The sequence below is a fragment of the Ursus americanus genome, chromosome 33 (genome assembly GCF_024610735.1).
Source record: "Ursus americanus isolate L20-20 chromosome 33, mUrsAme1.1.p, whole genome shotgun sequence".
NCBI lineage: Eukaryota > Metazoa > Chordata > Mammalia > Carnivora > Ursidae > Ursus > Ursus americanus.
The window spans coordinates 23,528,162-23,553,589 of record NC_142159.1 but is presented as its reverse complement, the minus strand read 5'-3'; the positions used below and the strand labels follow the sequence as shown (position 1 = coordinate 23,553,589).

The window sequence follows — 25,428 nt, the reverse complement described above, 5'->3', positions numbered from 1 at the left end:
AAATATTTTTTGTTGGGAATGTTAGATGCAAAATAAGACTCCAGTTCTATTGATCGATTGATTTTATTTTTAAGTAATCTCTACACCCAATGTGGGGCTCGAATTTAAAACCCTGAGATCAAGAGTTGCACGCTCCGTTGACTGAGCCAGACTGGCGCCCCTTGAGTTCTAGAGAACATTACTCTTTCACCATGACTAGCTGCAGCTGTCTCTTTGCTTTTCCTGGCACTCTGAAGAAGAATTTTTAAAATCCCTAAGCCTATTTTTTTCTAGAGTTTTACTAAAAAGTTATTATAGAATATTCTGGACATACGTGATAGATAACATCCATGAGACAGCACCGCCTGTGAACCCCTGGGGGAATCTCTGGCTCTCTGCACCTCTCTTCCACACCAGCAGGCCATTGCTATCCTGAATTTTGCATTTATCTTCCTCAGATATTTCTTCTTTTTTTTTTTTTTTTTGCTTCATTGTTAATATGACATTGCTTTTGCCTGTCTGAAAACTTTAAAAGTATGGGTGATATTTTTCCTACAGCTGATTGCCTCTTTTTTACAGTCATCATTGATTATGTTGCTTTTACGTTTCAGTTCAGCCTGTTGATTTAGGGCCTACGGCAGGCCAGACCCAGTGCTAGGTCACGGGAATGCGAAGACGAGTGAGGCTCAGTTTCTTTCTTGGAAGAGCTTACCATCCAGTATGGGAGAAGGTGTTCTTTCATTTCCTTTTAAGAACCTATGCTTAATAAATTCCTGGGAGGACGAACTGGTTTTCTTAGTTCCTTCCCCCGTCTTTAGATCGGGTCGTGATTGCCCAGCCTTCAGAGATTCTTAACCCCCTTGGACGATTTTTATTTTACAGTCTTGTTTTGAAATTATGCTTCTCTTCCTTCTGTTCCCTTTGATGTCCACCCCTCGGACATCTTGCATATATCCGACTAAAGCCCTACCCTTCCTGGCTGTTGTGACCTCTCTGAAGATGTGGCCATTCTTGCACAAGAGTTCCCCAGTGAATCCTTTATCAGCTGGTTTTATCTTGACAGAATTCTTAGGTCTAGTGGAGCAAGTTTCCTGGATGCCTTTTCTACCCTCTCCAGCCGGAGTTCTTGAAAGACTGTTGTCTTTTCTTGAGTTCTTTTGGCAAACTGGGGAAGCCTGTGATCGGCATCTCAAGGTATATTTTTAAATGCAGATAATAAAATGTAGGATTACAAAGGAAACCAATTATATAGAAATATAGTTATCACAATATGTTTAAAGATTGTGACATAGTAATTTGTGTTTCTGTGTTAAATGCTCTAAATAAAAGATCTAGCAGCTAATCGAACAGCTACTATAATATCGACCCCCTGAATTCTGTTTCCATCTGTTGTAAAGAACCTCTACTCTGGGAGCAGAAATGAACGGCGGGGCCTGTTTGGAATGAGTAAGAAGCCAAATGATATGTTTGGCCTCTGGGCTAGTTCCAGGGTTTGGATTAGAAACGCAGAAGCCATTTCCTCTGTCTGACTGCTAGTCTTTAATATACTTAATAATAATTTAACCTAAATTCTTCTTATGTTTGAAAATGGTCTTCGTCCTGCTTCCATTTATACATTTAAACACGTGTTTAATGCCTTCTGTGTGCTAGGCACTGTGTTAGGAGCCAGGGCTGCAAGCCAAGATGGGCGGGCCTCGGTGGGGGTGTCAGAGGGCCCCTCGTCGGGCAGGAGTCAACAACTTAGGATTATTATTACTTCTAAAAATAAGGAACATCCTTCCATATCCCATTACATTTGTTATTCTAAACCCTCCAGATTCGTTTGACATGTTTTATGATCTGTTTTACATTTCATTTTGTACCGGTTGGTACCAGTGATCTACTGAACGCTGTGAACTCATGCTGCCCTCTTTTATTGCCTGTTGATTTAAATGTTCTCGTATGGGGCACCTGGGTGGCACAGCGGTTGGGTCTCTGCCTTCGGCTCAGGGCGTGATCCCGGCGTTATGGGATCGAGCCCCACATCAGACTCCTCCGCTATGAGCCTGCTTCTTCCTCTCCCACTCCCCCTGCTTGTGTTCCCCTCTCTTGCTGGCTGTTTCTATCTCTGTGGAATAAATAAATAAAATCTTTAAAAAAAATAATAAAAATAAATAAATAAATGCTTTCGTGTGTCTGTTCGGTTCTGTTCTAGGTCTAGTCTAGTGAGAGAAGACAAACAGGTTTTAAAAACCATAAAATCTGTCAAGTGGTGAGAATTATTGTGGAGAAACCAGAGAATTATGTTGCCAGGGGAGGAAGGCATTGCTATTTTCTTTTTTTTTTTTTTTTTTTTTTTTTTTTTTTTTTAAAGATTTATTTATTTGACAGAGATAGAGACAGCCAGTGAGAGAGGGAACACAAGCAGGGGGAGTGGGAGAGGAAGAAGCAGGCTCATAGAGGAGGAGCCTGACATGGGGCTCGAACCCGGAACGCCGGGATCACGCCCTGAGCCGAAGGCAGACGCTTTAACCGCTGTGCCACCCAGGCGCCCCGGCATTGCTATTTTCGTTAGAGAGTTGACGTAGTCCTCATTAAGAAGATGACATTTCAAAAGAAGCCTGAATGAAGCTGGGGAGCAAACCAAGTGGTTATCTGTTGGGCATTCTTTTCTGAAAGAAGGAACAACAGATGCAAAGGTCCTGGGGCAGAAATGGGCTTGGTGATGATTGATGCAAGGCCTGGGACGGCACAGTCATCTTTAGTTCTCCTCAACTTCCTTCTCTAGTTCTGATACTGAACATCATTATTAAAAAGCAGCAATTTATAGAAATTTCAACAAAACCACACTTTCATAGTTAATTGTCTTTGGCTAAGAATGCTATTAGCAATGACAAAATTATAACCTTTCATCCTACCCTTGATTGCTAATCCGGTATTTAAATCTTTTCTTCTTCTTCTTCTTCAGAAAGAAGCCCTATTGTTTCCACTTGGTCTGCAGCTTGGGAGAGGGCAGGAAAGAGGGCTCCAGGGTGAGTCAGAAGCAAGCCGGAGGCAGAGGCTCAGGCAGAAGTTCCAAGCCCCGGGCTGCAGTGGGACCCCTTGCAGACTGCAGGGCTTGGGAGGCTCCTGGTGGTGGTTGAAATCCTTTTCGCTGTAGTTGTGACCGGTGTATCCTCTGCTGGTGCGGGTATTTCATCTCACAGGAGTGGCTTTTTGGTCACCCAACGGGGTTGTATTTTACATGTATTTTGGCCCCCAAAGGGGCAGGATGTTCTGTCTGTTGGGCTGGCTGCATTATTATAACGGGCTGGATTATAGAGTGTCATTCCTAGGGTCGTGGTACTTACTTTGGGAGTCTGGGCAGAGTGCTGACAGCTTGTTAGAGGGATGTAGGTCTGGGAACCAGCTTCCTGTTTCGACCTGGGGTTGGTCCCTTTCTTCACCTCCTCTATCCCCATTTAGGCTAACCTTGTCCTTGAACTTCTTTTTTTTTTTTTAAGATTTTATTTTATTCATATGACAGAGAGACAGCCAGCGAGAGAGGGAACACAAGCAGGGGGAGTGGGAGAGGAAGAGGCAGGCTCCCAGCGGAGGAGCCCGATGTGGGGCTCGATCCCAGGACTCCAGGATCACGCCCTGAGCCGAAGGCAGAAGCTTAACAACTGAGCCACCCAGGCGCCCCATGGTCCTTGAACTTCTGTTGCATCTGACTCCAAACCTACCCACTAGCACTCTGCCCACACAGTGGGATGTGAACATTATGACACTACTACTTTCACTGCTTAGGTCATGCCTTCAAGTCCAGGAAGAGCACAGAAGTCAGTAATGTGTGAGAGTGGTTTCCATGAAATGTACTTCCTGTCTCTTGGGGAATTTATGGCTTAGTAGGAGAGATCAGACATGTCACCTGCTCAGAAGTCTTCCTTGTCTCCGTGTTTGCAGCTGTAATGTAGTCCAAGAGCTTTGAGGGTCTTCTCTGATCAGGCCCCCCTTCATTTAACTCCATGTTCTGTTTTCAGAGCATCTCTGCTCCTATTCTAGTCACCATCATACTCACTCCAGACACTGATAACCCTTAGGAATCGTGCTGCACAAGCCGTTCGTAGTTCTGTGTGCATTTATCTTGTTTTCCTGACTGGATTGAAAACTCTGAATAAAGCTGTCTTGTATTTCTCTATCTGTTGAGCTTATAGTAGGTATGTGTCCAGGAAGTAATTCTCTGCTTTTGATTTGGGAATATGCTGGCACTTTTTCTTGCCATCTGTCTCCAGTCTCCCAATTGGAGTCTGAGGGAGTGCATTTAAGAAAAATTAGTGTTTTGACATACAGCCTTCTAAGACTGAATCATGGAAAAAATAGAAAATCAGAAGAGACGGATTGCTAGTGAGGAGATCGAGTCATTAATCAAAAACCTCCCAACAAATAAAAGTCCAGGACCAGACAGCTTCGCTAGCGGATTCAAAGAATTAATACTGACCCTTCTCAAACTCTTCCAAAAAAAAAAAAAAAAAAAAAAAAGGGCGGAGGGAACACTTCCAAACTTATTTTATGAGGCCAGCCACTAGCCTGGTGCCAAAATCAGAAAAGGATACCACAGGAAAAGAAAATTGTAGACCAGTATCCCCAATGAATATTGGTGCAGAAATCCTCGACAAAATATTAGCTAACCCAAACCAACAGTACATTAAAGGATCTTACGTATGTGGTCATCATGTGAGATTTATTTCAGGGATCCAGGGAGGGTTCAACATCTACACATCAGTCAGGGCGATGAATCACATTAACAAAACAGGATAAAAATTATGTGAGCTTGCAGAATAAGGGCTCAACATCCACTTATGAGAAAAACTTTCAACAAAAGGGAGTATAGAGGACATGTACCTCAATATAAGAAAGACCACGTATGATAAGTCCACAGCTGCTGTTAAACTCAGCGATGAAAAGCCAAAAGCTTCTCCTCCAAGATTGTGAACAAAAGAAGGTTGCCCGTGGTTGCTGCTTTTATTCAGTATAGTTTTGGAAGTCCTAACCAAAGCAATTGGGGGGGAAAAAGCATCCTAAAAGGAAAGGAAAAAGTAGAACTGTCACTATTGTCAGATTTGCAGATGACTTGATACTCTATGTACAAAACCCTAAGGACTCCACCGAAATAATGTTAGAACTGATGAATGAATTCAGTAAGGTTGCAGGATACGAACTTACTATATAAAAATTTCTTGTTTGTTGGGTTTTTTAAAGATTTTATTTATTTGTTTTTGAGAGAGGGAGCACACAAGCAGGGGGAAGGGGCAGAAGGAAGGGGAGAAGCAGACTCTCCACTAAGCAGGGAGCCTGACATGGGGCTCGATCCCTGGACCCGGAATCATGACCTAAGCTTAACCAACTGAGCCACCCCTACAAAAATCTCTTGTGTTTCTAAACAGTTATAACAAACTATGGGGGGAAAAAATCCCATTTACAGTTGCATCAAAAAGAACAAAATACTGAGGAATAAATTTAACCAAGGAGGTAGGAGGTCTGTACGCTGCAAACTACGAGATGTTGATGAAAGAATTTAAAGAAGATGTAAATAAATGGGAAGATCTGTGCTCATGGATTGGAAGAATTAATATTGATAAAATGTCCATACTAAGCTAAAGCAATCTATAGATTCAGCGCAATTCCTATGAAAATTCCAATGGCATTTTCCACAGAACAAAGAATCCTAAAATTTGTGTGGAACCACAGAAGACCCCTAATAGCCAAAACAATCCTGAGGAAGAACAAAGCTGGAGGCATCACACTACCTGATTTCAAACTATTATAAAGCTATAGAAATCAAAACCGTGTGGCCTGGCATAAAGACATTCACGTAGATCAATGGAACAGAATAGAGAGCCCAGAAGTAAACCCACCCATATATGGTCAATTAATTTACAGTGAAGGAGCCAAGAATGTACAACGGGGAAAGGACAGTCTCTTCAGTAAATGGTGTTGGGAAAACTGGACAGCCACATGCAAAAGAATGAAACTAGACTACCTTACACCATACATTAAAAGCTCAAAATGGATAAGGACTTGATTGTAAGACTGGAAACCGTGAAACTTCTAGCAGAAAACACAGGCAGTAAGTTCCCTGATGTCAGTCTTGGAGATGGTGTTTTGGATCTGACTAAAAGCAAAGGCAGCAAAAGCAAAAATTAACAAGTGGGACCACATCAAATAAAAAGCTTCTGCATAGTAAAGGAAACCATCAACAAAACGAAAAGGCAACCTACAGAATGGGAGAAGATAATTTGCAAATCATATATCTCATAAGTGGTTAATATTTAAAATATATGAAGAACTAGCCCTAACTGTGAGGCCTGAAACCATAAAAATCTTCGGGGTACTGCTGTTAACTAAAGATGAGTCTCCTTTGGTCTGTGACAGTTTCTTAGTCTTTCCGTGGTTTTCATTATCTTGACAGTTTTGAAGAGCTTTGTAGAGTATCTCTTAATTTGGCTTTGTCTGATGTTTTTCCTGTGATTAGACTGGGGGTTGGGGTTTTGAGGGAAGAGAATCACACATGCGAAGGGCCCCTCTCATCACTTCCTCTTCGGGTGCACACTGTCTATACCACACCCCTGGTGATGTTCACCTTCACCTGGTTAAGCTGGTGATCGCCACGTCTCTCCACTATGAAGTCAGGATGTTTTTTCCCTTTCCACACTCAATTCTTTGGAATCGAGTTCCTAAGTCCAGCCTACCCCACTCGGGCAGTGGGAATTAAGCTTCACCTTCTGGAGCGGGGAATGTCTGCGTGTAGATATGTCGTGTGGAATTCTTCTGTAAGGGACATTTGTCCCTTCTCCCTTACATCAGTATGAACTCATGTATATTTATTTTGTTACTTGGAGTTCTTTTTTTTTTTTTTTTAAGATTTTTTGTTTATTTACTTGACAGAGACAGCAAGAGAGGGAACATAAGCAAGGGGAGTGTGAGAGGGAGAAGCAGGCCTCCTGCTGAGTAGGGAGCCCAATGCGGGACTCGATCCTAGAACCCTGGGATCATGACCCGAGCTGAAGGCAGACGCTTAAAGGCTGAGCCACCCAGGCGCCCCTGTACTTTGAGTTCTAATTCAAAGTGCTGTAATTATCTTTGCATTATTATTTTACACAGATTGTTCTAGCTTTGGCCGTTGGGTGCTCTTTTGGGTTGACTCCTCTGTTTGATATGCTCGTCTTTTTATTTTTTTGAGTACTGTCTCGTTGGCACCGTAAGGCGCTGCAGGCTCATCCTGTCCTTCCTGTGCACTAGCCCTCCACTCAGCCAGTTCTCTAAGGAGCAGTCAAGGTCTTTTGATTCCAGGTGTATGATTCTTTGCATGATTCGCCCTTCTGACACGAAAGAAGGGAAACTCTACCTCATAAATACGATTAAATCATCTTTCTAATTTGAGTTGTTGGTTTTCTTCTCTTAATATTTTAGGTACCACTCTCTTTCTTTTCAGGTTTGAAATTTCATTCTGTTTGTGTTAGTTCACAAGAACAAAATGTTTTCAGAGAAAGTTAGCTGCTGACTGAATGTATCAGTCAGCTTTATGGAATAGAATATACTCCTTATAAGTACTGTCGAGGGGTGAGGTTAGGTATTGGCCAAACTATGAGCGTTCTTTGTGTTTTCCATGAATGTTAACCCTTTAGCTTAGTTCATTGTCAAGACCTATGTAAAGTAGCCTTAGAATTTTGATCAGTAGTAGAGTGATGGTTCTTTTTATAACACTAATATCTTTTTAAGTTTTGCTTTTGTAATTTTAGAATGCATGAAGCATATAGCTTTGGTTTAAAATAGCTGTGATCAGAGAAGTATTCAGCAATTTGGGGCAGCAGAAATAGCAGCAGTTTCTTTACAGTCAGGAGACATGTAGTTTAATCCTGCCTCTGTTTCTAACTTGCTAATAAGGGAAGTTCTTAGACTTCATAGATCTCAGTATTCTCATCAGTAAAGGAAGAGGATTGGCCAAGACCTTCCAAGTCACCCCCCACCACACACATACCTTTTTAACAGCTTAACCTGTGTGTGTGTGTGTGTGTGTGTGTGTGTGTGTGTGTGTGTGTGTGTAAAATACTCGACTAGATCTAGTGTTACAGCTTAAATGGGCATTTGGTCTGGTTTATACCTGAAAGGGAATAGCATTCAGGAAATACTGTAGTACTGGGAGGAAAATCTTAGAGAAGCGAAACCCTCTTTATTTCCTTTAAAATTATGGCCTTCCCACCCAGAATGTATAATTTTCCTTTAACAAGCTCTTATTAGTAATAAAAGTTTGGACAGCTGCCATCTTGAAAGTTTGTAGTTCATCTTTTATTTGGCAGGCATGGCTTTCTCCATTCTTTGTTACACACACCTTCACTTTTTGAAGACTTGTTTTTAAGTTGATAATGCAGAGAATTTCTCATCTTGTAAAGGAGAATTGGAGGAGATTATGTCTGTTTTAATTCTTTAATACCTGCCTTTATGAAGATGAAGAAAGGGGGGAAATCTCTGTTCCTTGAAATTTGGCCTCCTGACAGCAGTTTCCCAAGTTAGGAGCGGGAGAGAGTGAGCACCACAGAAGCCACCTGTGCGTGTGCGTGTGTGTGTGTGCGTGTGCGCACGCGCGCTTTGGAAACAAAGCAGGATTTTGTGCTGTTGCTTTGATTTGGTTTTAGCCACAATATTTAATTTATATTGATTCTAAATAAAGTCAAAGACACCATTCCATTTTTTAAGTTTAAGGAAACAGTGGGGTCACGCCAGCTTCTAGGTGGGATTGAGGAGCCCTGTGATACATCATAAATTCTGGGGAGAATTGCCCCGCTGGACCCAGAACATGAAGATTACATGGAGGGTTCAGGAAAAAAAGAATTCAGATGATATGCTTGGTGTTAAAATATTGCAAACACAGTGTTCTGTACTGTCTGGTGTACCCGGTGTTGTATTACCATAGGGTCATTGTACGCATAGCGTAGCGCAGTGTGCTGTGTTAGCGGTACAGGTTTGGTTTTTTTTTAAAGATTTTATTTATTTATTTGACAGAGACAGAGACAGCCAGCGAGAGAGGGAACACAAGCAGGGGGAGCGGGAGAGGAAGAAGCAGGCTCATAGCAGAGGAGCCTGATGTGGGGCTCGATCCCACAACGCCGGGATCATGCCCTGAGCCGAAGGCAGACGCTTAACCGCTGCGCCACCCAGGTGCCCCTAGCAATACAGGTTTTTTAAAACAACTTACCCTGTTTAATTTTAGAACTGGTTTTATTTATAAGCTAGAAATTTTAAAGCTGCTTAATTGCTATTCCGTAAAAATTGTTGAACTTTATTATTATTGATTAATTTTATTTAAAGCTAGTAGGGGCACCTGGGTGGCTCAGTCAGTTAAGCGTCCAACCCTTGATTTCAGCTCAGGTCATGATCTCAGGGTTGTGAGATCGAGTCCCACATAGGGCTCTGAGTTCAGTGTGGAGTCTACTTGAGATTCTCTCTATCTCTGTCCCTTTGCCCCTCCCCCTGCTCACACTCGCTCACTCATGCGTGCACTGTCTCTGTAAATAAGTAAATAAATAAATCCTTTAAAAAAATTGTTAGACCTCTCATTGTGCTAGGTAAAATATTATTCTCCTGAGGACCTTGTTGAGGCTGTATTATTTATTCCTTCAGTAAATAGTTAGTGAGAACTTACTTTGGGTGACATTCTTGAATTCAGGAATTGGAGTTTTTCTGTCTTCTCCAGGCTTATTTCAGTGTTTTTACCACATTAGGTACTTTTCTGTATTCTCCTTGAGTCTACTTAGGAATAGAGGATTTAGTTTCTCTTTCACAAGTCCTGCAGAAGCTTTAATAAACAGGTTAAAACCCGCTATCAGGAATGGATGAATGTTTTCTGATCTTCAACGAGAGACAGGGAAGGGTGGCAAGTTTACTTTCTTGTAATGCTGGGAGTGTTCAAGTTTATCCACTTGGTACTTGTTTCAGCTATAAATGGTAATTCAAGTTGTTGTTGTGTTGGGTTTTTTTTTAATGTCTCATTTTTTAAAATTTAAATTCAGTTAATTAACATATAATGTATTATTAGTGTCAGTCTCATTTTCTTTTCAGCAGCATATGTATGTATTTTTTAAAGTACTTGCAAATGCCTGGGTAAAATTTGTTTTGTTTTGTTTTTCGTGGAAAGATATTTGTAGAGTTAGAGTAGTTTTTTATTTCTATGAGAAAAACATGGTTTTAAAGCCATTGGTAAGAAATAATCTGCCTTGGGGGCGCCTGGGTGGCTCAGTCATTAGGCGGCTGCCTTCGGCTCAGGGCGTGATCCCCGCGTTCTGGGATCGAGCCCCACATCGGGCTCCTCTGCTGGGAGCCTGCTTCTTCCTCTCCCACTCCCCCTGCTTGTGTTCCCTCTCTCGCTGGCTGTCTCTGTCTCTGTCAAATAAATAAATAAAATCTTTTAAAAAAAGAAAGAAAGAAAGAAAGAAAGAATCTGCCCGGTACTCATCGCTGTGGCTCACTGTACTGTAGGCTCCGTGAGGGCAAGGGCAGCATCAGGGTTTTTATTTTCCCCAAACTATCATCCAGTGAGACGTTCAATCAATAAATGAGTTGATCTGTATTTAAGGACATGGCTTAGATGGCTCTATTGGCATGTTTTCAGCATTTTGTTGTGAAAATCTTAAGCCTAAACCAAAGTGGAAAGAATTTTGCAATGGGCACCATCTATCTATACACCATCTAGATCCTACCATTAACGTTTTGGTATATTTGCTGTGTCACAGATCTATCCATCTTTATATTTCTGTAGCCATTTATTAATTTATCTTATTATTGATACATTTCAAGGATTTTTCTGGACCATCATGGAAGCTAATTTGTATTCAGGGACCATATTTGAATTGGTGAAAGACGAATGATGAGGAGTCAGTTTGGGCTGTCAGATATAGCTGTGTCACTGACCTCATATGACCTATATGGATAAACTGTGATTTCTTGCTGTTTCTGTGATTTTAATATTAAACATTTAGCATGGTCTCCTGATAGAGATTCCTCATTTGCTGACTGTCATGATGGTCTGAATACTGATTGTGTGTGTTGACTGTCGCCGTTACAGATGGCTTTAATGTTACTTCACAGGAAACTGAATTTTTCGTGTCTTTTCTGGTTAGGAGTAGCTCATCGAAGCCAGAGCAGTGAAGGAGTCAGTTCTCTCAGCAGCTCGCCCTCCAATAGCCTTGAAACCCAATCTCAGTCTCTCTCACGTTCCCAGAGCATGGATATCGACGGTGTCTCTTGTGAAAAAAGGTAAAGTAAGCCAGTTTTCCAATAAGCTGTTGGGATTATGGAAAGGGAAAGAGTCTAGTCCACTAGTCCCAAGTGCCAGCCCAGAGATTCATGCCAGTCCTTAGCAAATTAATGCGAGATGAGATTTAGGTCTTTGTATTATTCTGAAATATTCTTTATAAGTTTTTTTGGTTTTGGTATGGAAATGTCTTTAATGAAATAATTGTATAAGTGGTAAAAAAAATTGTTTTAAATTTTTTCTAATGTCCTTGTTTTGTACATCCCATGTTGACAAGCATATGTCAGTCCCTAAATATTTCTTCAAAATTTTACTGATCAGTGAAATTGGAAAGTTTGGAACGGTACAGACAGGTAAGCCACATGCCTTAGGAGCTCCATAAAGGTCAGGATGTCCTAGAGCAGAGTCGGCCTGTGCTGTCAGGGTGCCATGAGTGGGTGACAGAGTGGCTGAGGTACTGATTACTTTATTGCTTAGGCAGGCCAGAACCCCTCCCCCCATCTGCCACCCCAGTACCTGTCTTCTCTGCCCTGAAGCAGCTCCCACAGTTTATGTCAGTGGACCAGACAAATACTATTTTCGATGTGTGTTATGATGTGGAAAAGGCTAAGAAGCATTGGCATAGAGCTTCAGCACTTGGGATTGGGGTGAGGAGCCAGATCAGAGATCACCTCACATTAGGTAAGAATTCAGAAAGGACTACATTCTCAGGAAAAAGATCAGGTAGAAAAAAAATCAACCCTGCGGAGTAAAAATAATTGTGTTCTTATTAGCTTAGCTCTGAGTAGATATATTTTTAAAAAATCAAGTCATCTCTGCAATTTCATGGCCAGTGGGTGACTTCATTGGTTTAGGACCTAGATTTATACTATTGGTATAGTCTGAAAGTGTCAAGCTGAGAACTACCATATATATTGGAGCCAGGCCTATTATGCCTGTAAGGCCTCTAGCAGAAGCCAGCATAAATCATCCATGTCTTCAGAGATTTCCTTAGAAAAATTCCCAAGAGGTGTGAGCTCATGGTCAAAAATCACAGAACACACTAGATAAAAGCCACCATGAGTAAGAATCAGAAACAACAGAATTATTCACCTAGAGATTTTGGGGTTTTGGAATTACCAGATACAGAATACAAAATACATAAGTTTAAATAAATTACAAAGGGAATTGAAAACATGAATGGGGAAAGCAACTATAAAAACAACCAAGCACATTTGAAAAAGAACCAAATAGAATTTCAAGAAATGAAAAGATAATTCAAATTGAAAACTTGACGTGAGAGTTAAGACCGTCGATTAGACATAGCTAGAGAAGTTAACGTATCAAATGGTAGAGCTGAAGAAATTACCCAGAGTGTTCCACAAAGAGAAAAAGAGACGAAAACTACGCAGTGCATTTAGAGATATAACGGACATAGAGCCCATATACACCTAATGGAAATTCAAAAGGAGAGACTAGAGAGACTTAGAGCAATTCCCCACACTCCTCTTTATTCTCTGCTTTTTCCTCTACTGGTTTGGAAGCCATTATCAAAAAGATAAATGGCTACGAATTTTTGTAGAGTTGATAAATGATACGAATCCTCTGGTTCAAAAAGCCCAGCAACTCACATGCTGATTAAACGAACAGAATTTCGTGTCTGGACATTTTATAGTAAAGTTTCCAAACATTGAAGACAAAAGACCTTTAAAGTGGCCAGAGAGAGAAAAGAGATTATCTAGCAAAGAACTATAGTTAGATGTTTGAATGACGGAAGTCACATGGAGGCAGTGTCAAAATAGTGTCAAACCCTTTTCTGGGAAGACTCTTTCCCTGGGTTTGTGAAAACGCTGAACTGCCCACTGGGAATTTTGTACCCTCATGCGCCTGTCTTTCAGGGGCAAGAGTGAAATGAAGACATTTAACGATTCAGAAAACAATCAACCAAACACAACCTGGTAGTCTGCCACGAGAGGACCCCACATTTTAGCAGATGTAGTTGAAGAAGGAGGACAGTGGTCCCAGGACTGATGTCTGAGGTGCAAGCTGGAAGGATGAGTGGAGAAAATAATAAATGTGGTACATCTAAACAAACGCTGGCGGCACAAAACAGCTGTAATGGTATATAAGGTGATATTGGGGAAGAGAAGGAAAGCAATGAGTTAGATGTAGCATGATGGACAGCGCAGCAGGGAAGCCAGAAGCGGGGTGATTAGAGCAAGCTCTAAGGTCCCTGTTTACTTGGGAGAGGGGTGAAGATACTGGCCAACTTTTAGATTTTGAGTTAAGGGTACTCGATAAAATTTCAGGGGTGGCCACTAAAAGAATGGGAATGGAGTCTATCTTCCTAACCAGTAAAGGGAAACTATGGAACGGGAGTTGGGAGCTTGGGGGGATTTAAGTCAATTCAAAAGGAGGGAAGAAAGAAACACAAGTTTTAGAAAAGGGACAAATAGCACAAAATAAGAAGGTCAAAAAAAGTGAAAATTGGTCAGTAATCACAATGAATCACAGTGAAAAGGCCTAGATTGGGGGAAAAAACAAAACAGAACTCAGCTTTATTATCCTTGTTTACAGAAGGCGCACCTGAAACATTAGGTTAGATCTTCAACCTTTCGTTGAAAGCGAAAGAAAGGGAAAAGATACCCCACACAGTACTAAACAAAAGAAAACCGGGGTAAACATATTCGTAAATTAGACTTTAAGGCACAAAGTATTATTAGAAATCAGCACTGAACAGTTTCTATGAGGACGGCAAGAGCAGTAAAGCACGTAACAGTAGAACTAGAAGAAAGTGACACATCGTTAATGGGAGATTTTAACACATCCCTTTCCTCCATCGACAAATCGGAGAGAATGAGCATCAGTAAGCATGTGAACAAATTAAACAACACAGCTAAAAGCTGAATCTAATGGACAGATACAGAACTTTGCACATTCTCTCTTAATACCCGACGACCAGTGCGTTTCGGGAGGCAGAGTCACACAGATCATGTTTTCCGACGAGGACATGAGGTTAGGTAATTAATAGAAGAAAAAAAACTTAAAAAAACTCTGTCATACATTTGGCAATTTTTAAAACAGAGCACGCTTCTAAATATAGATCAACAAAGAAATTGTAATAGGAATTTGAAAGGATCTAGAACTGAACAAGAAATACTCCACTTTGCGAGCTGCATGTCGTAAAATGGTCCTCAGAAGAAACTGTAAAGCTATAATATATTATAAATGAAACAAGGAAAAGGAGAAGATAAATAAGTATTGGAAATAAAAACCCTTTTCTGGGAAGACTCTTTCCCTGGATATGTGCACGGCCAACCCCCCTCCTATTTGTGTTCATGTGATGTTTCTCAGTGAGGCTCACCCATTTAAAATGGAAAGGCCCTCACTCTCAATTGCCTTTTCGTTAGTTTTTCCGTAGCAGTTATCCTTATACGGTAGGTTTTACTTGTTTATTATGTTTAGTGGTGTCTTTCTCCCTCTTAACTAGAAGGTAGCCTCCCTGACACAGGGATCGTTTTGTCCCTTTTGTTTGTTCATCGACCTCTCTGACAACTAGAGCAATGCCTGCATAGAAAGGGGAATCTCAGTAATGTTTGTTATTAAAAAAGAGAATTCCATGAAAAAACAAAGTAAATACGCAACATGAAATAAACATGAAAATCTGGATGAAAATCAAACTCCTAGAAAAACATGATTCTCCCAAAATCGACTCAAGAGGAGAGCGAAAACCTGAATGATCAAAAACCACGAAATACATTGAATCAGTATTTTAAAATTTTCCAAAGGAAGCCCCTCACTCAAATGATTTTATGGGTAAATTCTACCATTCCAGTTATACACAAATTTTTCCAGAGAATTTTAAAAAATAGGGACTACTTACCAGCTCAATTTACAAAGCTAGTAAGACCTTAATATCAAAACCAGACAAGAATAACATGAAAGAGAAAGATTAGATGGTAATCATGCTCATGAACGTATTTGCAGAAATCTTGAGATACTGACAAATCAAACACTGTAACACGTAAACAGCAGACAAAACTCGTGTGGGCTTGGATGCCAGGGTCGTGGCTACTGTGGGCTAGCGCGGTTGTGCAAGGGTCATCAGGGTGCTCTTGGGGTGCTGGTAATGCTCTGTTTCTTGATGTGGTGCTGTTTACCTCAGTGTATTTCTTCTGTGAAGCTTTATTCAGCCAAACACACGTGATCATGTATGGATAGGTCCGTACAGATATTTCAATTGTAAGTTTAGTTAAAAGTAATAATATAACCTAAGGTGAGCCACTTGGGTTTATCTCAGGAATGCAAGGGTACAGCATTAGTGAATCCATAAATATCATTTGCCACATTCTATATTAAAGAGAAGAGCCATATAATCTTGGTAGTTGGGGAAGTTTGGTAAAATTCAGCATGAGTTCATGATAAGAATCTTCGCAAACAGGAAACAGAAAGATGCACCCTAAATTGACAAATAGCAGAGACAGAGTTCAGCGAATATTGCACATGCTCCCCGGCATTTACGGTTTCTTTTGCAGTTAGATGGGGGCCAACTAACTGGTTTTGTCCAGTAGACTGTGAGTGGAAGTGACATGTGTCACTTCTAGGCGAAGGCAGTTGAGCCGATGTTCCTCCTCCATCCCTCTCTTCTCTTGCTCCAGTGACCTTGGAGGCTGTGTATTGCAGATGGCATAGATTAAAGATGGAGTAAGGATGCTTCACTCTCACCAGACTTTGCGTAAGCAAGAAATAACCCTTATAGTGTTAAGCCTCTAAGATTTCCAAGTGTGTGTGTGTAACCTCAGTGTAGCCTGCCTTATTCTAATATAAAGGACGTCTCTCAAGAAACTACAGCAACTCTCATACTCAGGGGTGAGAAATTAGAAACACTCTCTTTAGGATCAGGAAAAAGAACAAAGATGGCTGCTATTTCTACGTCTGGTCGACATGGGGATCCTACCTAGTGCAGTAAAACAAATAAGGATTAGAGTGGAAGAAATAAAACAGTTATTATTTGGAGATGAAAATATTTTCTACCTAGTAAATCCTACGTATAAGTAAAGAAGATGCTTCTAAGGGGTCTATATCAGTTACATGACTATGGACTAGCAACAAGAAATTAGAAAACTTAATTTTTAAAAAGGTACCATTCACAGTTTCGTTTAAAAACATATGGTACCTAGGTATAAATTTAGCAAAAGAAGTGAAAGACTTACAGAGAAAACTATAAAAGTTTATTGAAAGACCAGGGGCACCTGGGTGGCTCAGCTCAGTCAGTTGAATGTCCAACTCTTGATCTCTGCTCAGGTCTTGATCTCAGGGTCTTGAGTTCAAGCCCCACACTGGGCTCTGTGCTGACTGTGGAGCCTACTTAAAAAAAAAAAAAAAAAAGGCTTATCAAAAGACCGTGAAGAAGACCTAAATACTAGGAGAGAGATACTTTTCTATGGACTCAATAACATAATGATGTCCTTTCTCCCCAATTTGATCTCCAGAGTCAATGAAATTCTGTTGAAAATGCCAGTAGGATTTTTAAGGAATCTGTGAAGCTGATTCTTAAGTATGTGTGGAAGAGCCGAAGGCCAAGAATGGCCAAGACTCCTTTGAAGTAGGAAAGTAAGGTGGAGACATTGACCTAGCAGATATCAAGATTTATTGTAAAGTTTTAGTAAGGTAGAGTGGTTTTTGTTTGGAGACAGGCAGATTATCTGCTGGAACAGAAATGAATATCCAGAAAAAGACCCGTACATACCTGGCCATTGGACCTATGAGAGGTGATCTCATATTACCATAAAAAAGATGGTCTTTTCAATAAATGGTGCTGGGAAAATTATTTAATGTGGGGGAAAAAAAATAAACGTGCTTAACCAGATTTTTGTAATCAGGCTCTGATTGTATGTATACCATTTAAAAATAATACGTATAGGAGATATGCTCTAATTTGCTTTTGAAAGTGAGCTTAAGAAAATGCCAACTTAGGGAAAATATTTCCAGCAAATACGATAGAATGTCCTCATATGTGAAGAGCTCTTAGAAGTCAATCAGAAAAAAAGATGAATCTTTATTATTTTGCTTTCCTGACTGATTTTGACTGATACTTAAGAACTTTTCCTCAACCAGGAGCTCTGACATTGGGTGGATTTATAAAACGTAAAAGCCTTATTTGTCTTTTATACTTAAAGCATGTCCCAGGTGGATGTGGATTCAGGAATTGAAAATATGGAGGTTGATGAAAACGATCGAAGAGAAAAGAGGAGCCTCAGCGATAAGGTTGGTAAGAGATGAAGCCCTTGCTTCTGTTTTTAGCACAGGTAATATGAACAAACACCCTTTCAGCTCTGCGCACCTGCAGAGTCGATTAGAGTGCCCCACCCCAAATCAGCAGGTCCTATTTAGGTGAACCTTTTTTTTCTTTTGAGGAGAAATGGGTAGCCTAGGCCCTAGTGGAAGGAGAGCTCACATCTTTTCATCTGGTCAAATCCTTCACTTACCTTGGTTTCAGATCCACATTGAGCTTGTAATGAAAAAGAATTTAGCGCTAATTTGAACTTTTAGTGTTGGTCTTTCGTTTACGCAAGTAGGTCATCACATCTTCCGTAGGATTCTGAGGAAAGTGGCTGGGAATTGAAGCAAGAATACAAAAAAAAAAAAAAAAAAAAAAAGAAAAGAAAAGATAAATGAGATGGAAATGCAAATAGGTTCTCAAATGGAAAAAAAAAAAAAGAATACATGAAATCCAGTAGGACGTAGACGCTCATTTAAAACATGAGGTCTTTATATTTTGTTATCATCGGAGCTCAGTTCCCTGTAGTTGGCCAAAGAGAGGTTTATTTTGGTGAGTGTCATGGGGTAGAACTGGTAGACACAATTGCATCACTTCCTGTGCAGTGAGCAGCACATAGTGATGGTCATCTGTTGGACTACGGCCTTCTGGTGGCACGATGCTTTATTCGGTAGAGTTCTTGTGTGTTTCCAAAATTCTTTTATATATATGATTTTTCTCTGTGACAGAAACTAGTGAGTAACATTAAATTCTGGAAAAGTTTTTGGATGAAAATTAGTTCTGTGCTGATGTTAAACTGATCCTTTGGCGTTCGGGAAAGTAAACAAATAGGGTGTGTGTACATTCTTTATCACAGTACAGGTGGTGTTCCTGCTCGTTTACCCTCCCCCTGTAGATCATCGTAAGCTCATGAAACCTCCATGTTGGTACTTCAAAGTCATAGTAACAAGTTTATTTTCCCCTTAGTGGGGGAACGAATGGCTGTATGTATTTCTAAAATATCCTCATTAATAAAGGAATTACTCGAAGTTAACCCCCAAATCTTCTTCCTCACAAGGAGCCTTCCTCGGGTTCTGAAGTGTCTGAAGAACAGGCCTTACAGCTGGTCTGTAAGATCTTTCGTGTCTCCTGGAAGGACCGGGACAGAGATGTCATCTTTCTTTCTTCTCTTTCTGCACAATTTAAGCAGAACCCAAAAGAAGGTAGGAATCTAGCTTGGCTGAATGTAAGATCTTTGCCCTTCTGTTACCCACATTCACCTTCTCTTGCTTTGGGGTTCTATTGAATACAGCGATAGCCCTTCATGAGGTCACTGCTGCTTGGCCACTTGCCACTGATCTTATTGATGAATTATTATTTTTTTTTACATTCATGATTTCTCTGGAAGAAAACTGTAAATGGTCTCCATTGTTTCAGAGTTGATGTTATTAATGTCTCTAATAAATAGGAGTTACTGGACAGTCTCCAGGGATCCTGGGAGAGGTGCTCTGTATGACCTATACTTGCTTTAAGTGCCTATCAGGTCATGTGCAGACAGTGGAGTAAATCCTTGATTAAAGTGCTTAGCAGGATAAAACATTGATATTTTGCTGTGTTTCCAGGATTCTATTTTCAGAGGCTACCCTAAACCACACTTTTATAACAAAGTAGTAAAGCTTCTAGCGAGATACCAGCATTTGGGGCACTGACACTCTTCTTTACAGGAGTCATCCGGAATGCAGAAGAGACAGGGGTGTTGTGCTGTAGGGTTCCTTTGCATATCACTAGAATACAACCCTGATGTCAGGGGCTTTTGTCTGTTTTGCTCCGTGCTGCATTCCTGGTGCCTAGAAGGGCGCCACCTTGCACTTAATCCCTCAGTAGATGCACTTTAAATGAGTGAATGAAAAGGAGATCATTTTTTCCTTTTTTGTGTTGCCCATCTTCCCTGGCAGGAAAACTCTCCTATGTTCCTGGCAGATGGATAGTGTACTTCTGATTTTACTGGGATCTTCAGATAAACTGGTTGTAGGTATGAGCCTAGCACCCATGTGTTTCAAAAGTCTGTCACTTGTTTTTTTTTTTTTTAAGTAATAGCTACTTTTTAAAAAAATATATATTTGTTCCAGAGAGAGAGAGAGAGAGCTGGGGGAGGGGAAGAGGGAAGAGGAGAGAGAAAATCTCTAGCAGGCTACACGCTCAGCGTGGAGCATGACATGGGGCTTGATCTCATGACCCTGAGATCATGACCTGAGCCAAAATCAAGAGTCAGACACTTAACTGACTGAGCCACCCAGGTGCCCCCTTGTTGTTATTCTTACTGTAAACCTTAAGATTCTTAAATCTGTCTTGTACATATATAAGTGGTAATTTTTAATAGCTGAATCAGATGAGGTTTACATGTGTTACAGCTCTCATTTATTTAGTGATATTTAAAATGTATCTAAAGACCTACAGTAGGGGCGCCTGGGTGGTTCAGTCGTTAAGCGTCTGCCTTTGGCTCAGGTTATGATCCCGGGGTCCTGGGATCGGGCCCCGCATCATGCTCGCTGCTCGGCAAGAAGCCTGCTTGTCCTTCTCCCACTCCCCCTGCTTGTGTTCCCTCTCTTGCTGTGTCTCTCTCTGTCAAATAAATAAAATCTTAAAAAAATAAAAAACCTATAAAAAAATAAAGACCCACAGTAAAGCATTTGGGAGCTTCAAAGAATAAAGGAAGCAGTTTGAAAATAGAATTTGCTCCAGAAAGCCAGATGGTGACTAATTTATTAGACCCTTCAGAAAATATGTTGAACCTTGCATTAAATAGTTTTACTGTATGTAAAACTTAGGTAGAGATGTTAACCCAGCTTTATTTCTAGTATGATAAATGAATGTCTGCAGCTGGGAGTAGCAAGACCATAGCTATATGGTTAATATCAGCAGTGATTCTCATTGGGTGCACTCCAATTTTCTTTCTCTTTTTTTTTAAATAAGTTTTGTATTTTGGAATAATTTTAGACTGACAGAAAAGTTTTGGAGATCATGCAGGAAGTTCCCGTATACCCTTCTCCCAGTTTCCCTAATGTCAACATCTTATGTAACCATAGTCTGTCAGAACTAAGACACTACTATTATCTGAACTCAGGCTTCATTTGGATTTCACCGGGTTTTCTCCTCATGTCCTTTTACTCTTCCAGAATCCAGTCCAGATACCACATTAAACCTCTGGTTCAGCTTGGCGGATTCATTCACATATGAAGAAGTGTGTGTAACCTCTTCTTTATTCTGCCTTTCCAACAGTGTTCTCTGATTTTAAGGACTTGATTGGCCAGATTTTAATGGAAGTGCTAATGATGTCTACTCAGACTAGAGATGAAAATCCATTTGCCAGTCTGACGGCCACGTCACAGCCAATTGCCGCGGCAGCTCGGTCACCAGACAGAAATCTCATGCTCACTACTGGCTCCAACCCAGGAACGAGCCCCATGTTCTGCAGTGTGGGTTCCTTCGGTGCCAGCTCTTTCTCTAGGTCAGTGCGGTTCCTTTTGCACATCTAGTTTGGTTGTAAAAGGGCCATGAAGTACGTAAGGGAAGGGGCTGCTCACTCACGGGCCTTTGCCGGTCTTGTGGCGTGTGTTGTACGTGGGGGGGGTGCGTGTAGTCATGGCTGGAGGTCTTGTCTCTTCCAGATTGGTTTGTTTGGCTTCCCATGGGTAGGCTATCGGTAAATTTTAGAAGCAAATGGCTGTGTATAGTACATTATCCTTTGAAAAGAGCGCTTTATCATACTGTAAATGTAGCCTCTTGAGGAGTACAGAATTCGATTATAACCGTTCAGAAGAGTGTCTGAGAGATCTGTACACTCGAATGCTTAGAGATACAAAGTGTCATTGTATTATTCTTTAAAAGCTTGCTATTTTCCATTTTAGTTGTTTACTTCAAGTTTTTCTTCAATTTTCTCTTCTTTCCTCTTTTCCTCTTTTTCTCAACTGATTTAGCCTCTATGAAACTAGCCCAGCTCCCACTACAAGTTTCTGGAGCTCGGTGCCAATGACGAGTCCATCCTTTGCCTCCTCCCCTTCCCGCGCAGCCGGCCCGACGGCTGTGCCTTCCATTTCCCTCAGCCCTCACGGCGCGGCTTCTGGAACTGCCGCAGGAAGCCAGCCCTCATCTCCGCGGTATCGCCCCTACACTGTCACCCACCCGTGGGGATCGTCAGCTTCTCCCAGCCCGCGGTCCCCCAGCATCTCCATTCTGTCCAGCTCGCCCAGCCTCCCTGCCCTCGCTAGTAGCCCTCAAGCAGTGCCTGCCAGCTCTCCCAGACCGAGACCCAGCAGCCTGGGGCCACCTTCCCTGGCCGCCTCACCCAGTGCCGTGAGCAGACGTCCCTCATCCCTAAGGATCTCTCCTAGGTATTTATTCAGCAGGAGAGCTGGGTGCGTGTTTGCAGTGCAGGCAGAGGCGATTAACTCGGTTTGGAAGAACTGGTGTGTGACGCTGACCTCAGTTCCATGTGGTTTTCTGTTTGGGGTTATTAACCTGCGTGTCTAACTAGTTTGGAGGCCTCGCGCCCGGAGTCCATGCTTCTGCCAGGCTTTGATAGCCGTAGAAGGTGTGGGTGTTCCATTGTGCGTCCCGTGGTCTGTTCTTACCCCTCACTCTTCCTTCCTTCCTGCCCAAAAAAAAAAAAAAACCAAAAGAAATCACTTCATTTTTTGCAATGTAGTTCATGTGTCATTCCTCATGACAAATGAATTCTAGAGGCTGTGGGCAGTTTGTATTTGAGACTTGGGGCTCGCAGGAGCACTTTTCAGCTCTTTGTACCGTTGTCGGTCGTAGCTCAAATACAGTCAGCCCGAGGGGCGGTGGGAGCAGGTCTGGGCCCGTGTCCCTTACCTCTCATCACTGGGCTGGGCCGGTCTTTGTGCCTTGACCCTTTGATATGAGCCTCTTAGAAAGAAGCCATATCAGAATTCCACTAATCCAGTGTTACCTGTGCGTTTATGTCATTGAGGTGAATTATTTTTCTGCATGTCAGTAATCAGAACTTTTAGCATAACATTTAATTAAAAAGGGAGAGCAGTTGCAAAAGCTTTCCACCTCTCGTTTTTCCTTTGTTCCCTGATGACCTTTTTTGCTTTTGTTGTGGTAGTATGTACGACAATCCTTTCTCCTTCCTCTTCCTCGCACTTTCTGGCGACAGTAGTGATGAAGATGAAGAAGATGATGATGATGGTGATGATGGTGATGATGAAGGTGGTGGTGGTGGTGATGAGTTTTCTTGTGTCCAGTTTGGGTCCAGGTATCAGAGGAATGGAGTCTTACCCCTGCATGTGCACAGGTGCTTAGGAACTAACTTCCATAAGCCCTCATGAGGGGCGTGCTTTAAATCTAAGCAGAGTAGGGTCAAGTGAGACAGCCTGGAGAGTCAAGATGTGGGCAACTTGCATGTACCGCGGCTTTAGGACCTTATCCTGGGGGAAAGTGGCACGTAGGAAAATCTTCATCGTTGTTGCCGATGGTAAGTTTGGAGGAAAACTTACGTGTAATCATTTGTCAGAAACACAAACAACAGATGAAAGATGAGTCATCAAGCTCACCCACCCCAAGCTCTGAAATGAGGGACCCTTCATTTATCTGTCGCGAGTGTTCTCGTGAGCTGCCAGATGGGAGCAACACGTACTCGGTGGGGCATGATTCCTTACGTACTGGTGCATGGATTGCTGCTACTTGGGAATGGCAGAGGGGCTGGGATCGTGTGTGCGTGTATGTGTGTGTTTCCCCACCCTTCCCCCCCAGCTCAGTCCGACAATCTGTTCAAGAGCATATTGGGCCATCCTGTCTGGTATAACTGATTCTGCTTTCACTTCTAACCTTAAATTTCCCTGATCACCTCCTTGACCTCCGTGAAGCTAGACCCTCGTTTAGATAGCCTCTGGAATGACAGCAGAGGCTAAAACTTAGTTCATGATGCTGCTGAATGTTCCCCCCTGAAAACCGTGTGAAAAAAGATTGCTTGGGTGTTCTAGGTGACTTTGGGCAAGAAAACATAATAGCACCTTCTTTTCTGAACCTCTGACTCATTGTCTTACGATTTTGCTCTTAAATCGAAGTTTCCACTGGACTGATTTGGTATTTGTGCTCAGCACTGTTCAAAAATAACTCTAGGCTATAAATAGAGATGGCAGTAGGAGTTAGGTACACTTCATTAAATTTGACAGTGTTCAGAAGAATCATTAGAGTACATAAAGAGAGAAAGGAATGTTGGTGCAAGGTTGAATATTGATTCAGGAAGGTTGATATTTGTATTAGGTTGCACATTGTGTTACTGTTTCTCAAGTAAATTTCCCAAAGGTAGAAGTGTCTTTTTCACGTGGATACAATCCTACTGCACGATTAGAGTAACACAGCAGGCATCCTTTTTAGGAATCCGTTTCCATACATGATGAAAGTGCTCTGTTATCTGTTCTACTGTAAATTGGGAGAGAAATGCTCTCTCTCCCTGGCCTGTTTAATTCCAACTTGCTCTCACAAAGATACCAGATTGTGTGCTGCTTTCACTAGCACTAGACTCCTAGCATCCCAGCCTTGTCTCTGATCGAGATTCTGTAGCTGCAAGGAGAGAGAACTGTGTCATAATAGCTCCAAATACTTACTGAGCATCGTGGGCCAGATCCTGTGCCAGCAGTCTGCACGCATCATCCCTCTATCCTCACAGCGGCCCGCCCAGTTACTGGAAGGAACCTGGGGGACAGGAGGTCAGTCACATACCAAGTACGTGGCAGGGCCTGAGTCCAGAACTCACCTGCTTCACCACCACGCTGTGCCCCCAACAGGACTCATGTTGTTCTCGTTCCTTACTAGTTATTTCGCTGCCGAGTGTTTATGCATCTACTCTGTTCCTTGGCAAGGAAGTGCCAGCATTTTACTCGGTAATTACAAAATTCCATTCAGTTGGCAGGTCCTTTGCTGGCTGTTAAAACAGAATCTGATCTATCCAGATTTTGGCAACGTACAGCTTTTGAATAGCTGTCAAGCAGAATGTGAGAGGATGTGTAAAAATATATAACTGATTAAGCAAATAGAGAGGAACTCAAGAATGCACATAGGGCCAGAACCAAGAAGAGGTCACAAAAAAACCTTGTTAATTTGAGTGATCAGGAAATAAGTTATTTTCTTGCCAGCTGATCTTCCCAGAATTTTATTTACTTTCAAGTCAACAATTTCAACACCTACTCCTTGCCCAGTAAGATTGGTGTGGAAGATCAGCAGGGGCCACGTCTGTCCCCCTCCTGCCCCCCTCCTGCTCGCCTGGTGGAGTCGATACATTATGAATGTTTTTGGAAATAGCTGGGACGTGCGTTCATGTGTTAATTATCTATAGTGGGGACTAGAAGGATTAATTTAAGAAAGGTAGAACATTCCTTCTGTGATGTTCTGTAGCCCTCTGTGAAAAGAGTTTTATGAATTATTAAGGATCGACCTGTTGCAGGAGCAGAGTGAGTGAAGTGAGAGAATCCTCTTATAATAAAGATAACGTAGCATTTGCTCTGAGGAAAATTTTTCCAAGCGTTTCGTAGGAAAGAAATCTGTAACTGCTTAGATATTTCAGTGAAGGAGGTAGAATCTTCAAGAATGTCGTGAGCCTGTGTGAATAGAGAAAGGGAAAATTAGCAAATGGTGAAAAATGTTAACATTTACTCTTCGTTTCTGCTGCTCGTCACTACTTGGAAATGAAACCTGGAAACTGTCCCACCATGTGTGTCTCCAAACCCTCCACCGATGTCCCTACTCACACAGAGTAAAACCCAAAGCCTTGCCCTGGCGCATGAGACCCTTCATCTCACATACACGTGTGCGCACGCACACACACACACACACACACACACACACGCATGCATTCCTCTTCTGACCTCACGTGCCTCCCCTTGCCTACACCCTCCGCAGCTCATGACCCTGTTCT

General features: G+C 41.8%; 1 protein-coding gene across 4 annotated transcripts in view; it reads left to right on the top strand.

Moving 5' to 3' along the window:
• Positions 1 to 25,428, top strand: part of UBE4B (ubiquitination factor E4B) — a 119,325-nt gene that overhangs the window by 44,532 nt on the left and 49,365 nt on the right. Inside the window, exons 1-7 of one of the 4 annotated variants that reach the window (XM_045776883.2) lie at positions 11,113 to 11,250; positions 15,886 to 15,962; positions 17,407 to 17,494; positions 18,565 to 18,709; positions 20,766 to 20,994; positions 21,464 to 21,877; positions 22,618 to 22,767. In XM_045776883.2, the coding sequence (XP_045632839.1) occupies positions 17,408 to 17,494; positions 18,565 to 18,709; positions 20,766 to 20,994; positions 21,464 to 21,877; positions 22,618 to 22,767 (1,025 nt within the window). In that variant the 5' untranslated portion in view covers positions 11,113 to 11,250; positions 15,886 to 15,962; position 17,407. Of the gene's footprint in view, positions 1 to 11,112; positions 11,251 to 15,885; positions 15,963 to 17,406; positions 17,495 to 18,564; positions 18,710 to 20,765; positions 20,995 to 21,463; positions 21,878 to 22,617; positions 22,768 to 25,428 lie in introns of those variants that run through there. The other 3 variants (XM_087858306.1, XM_045776882.2, XM_045776884.2) reach the window with 3 other exon arrangements.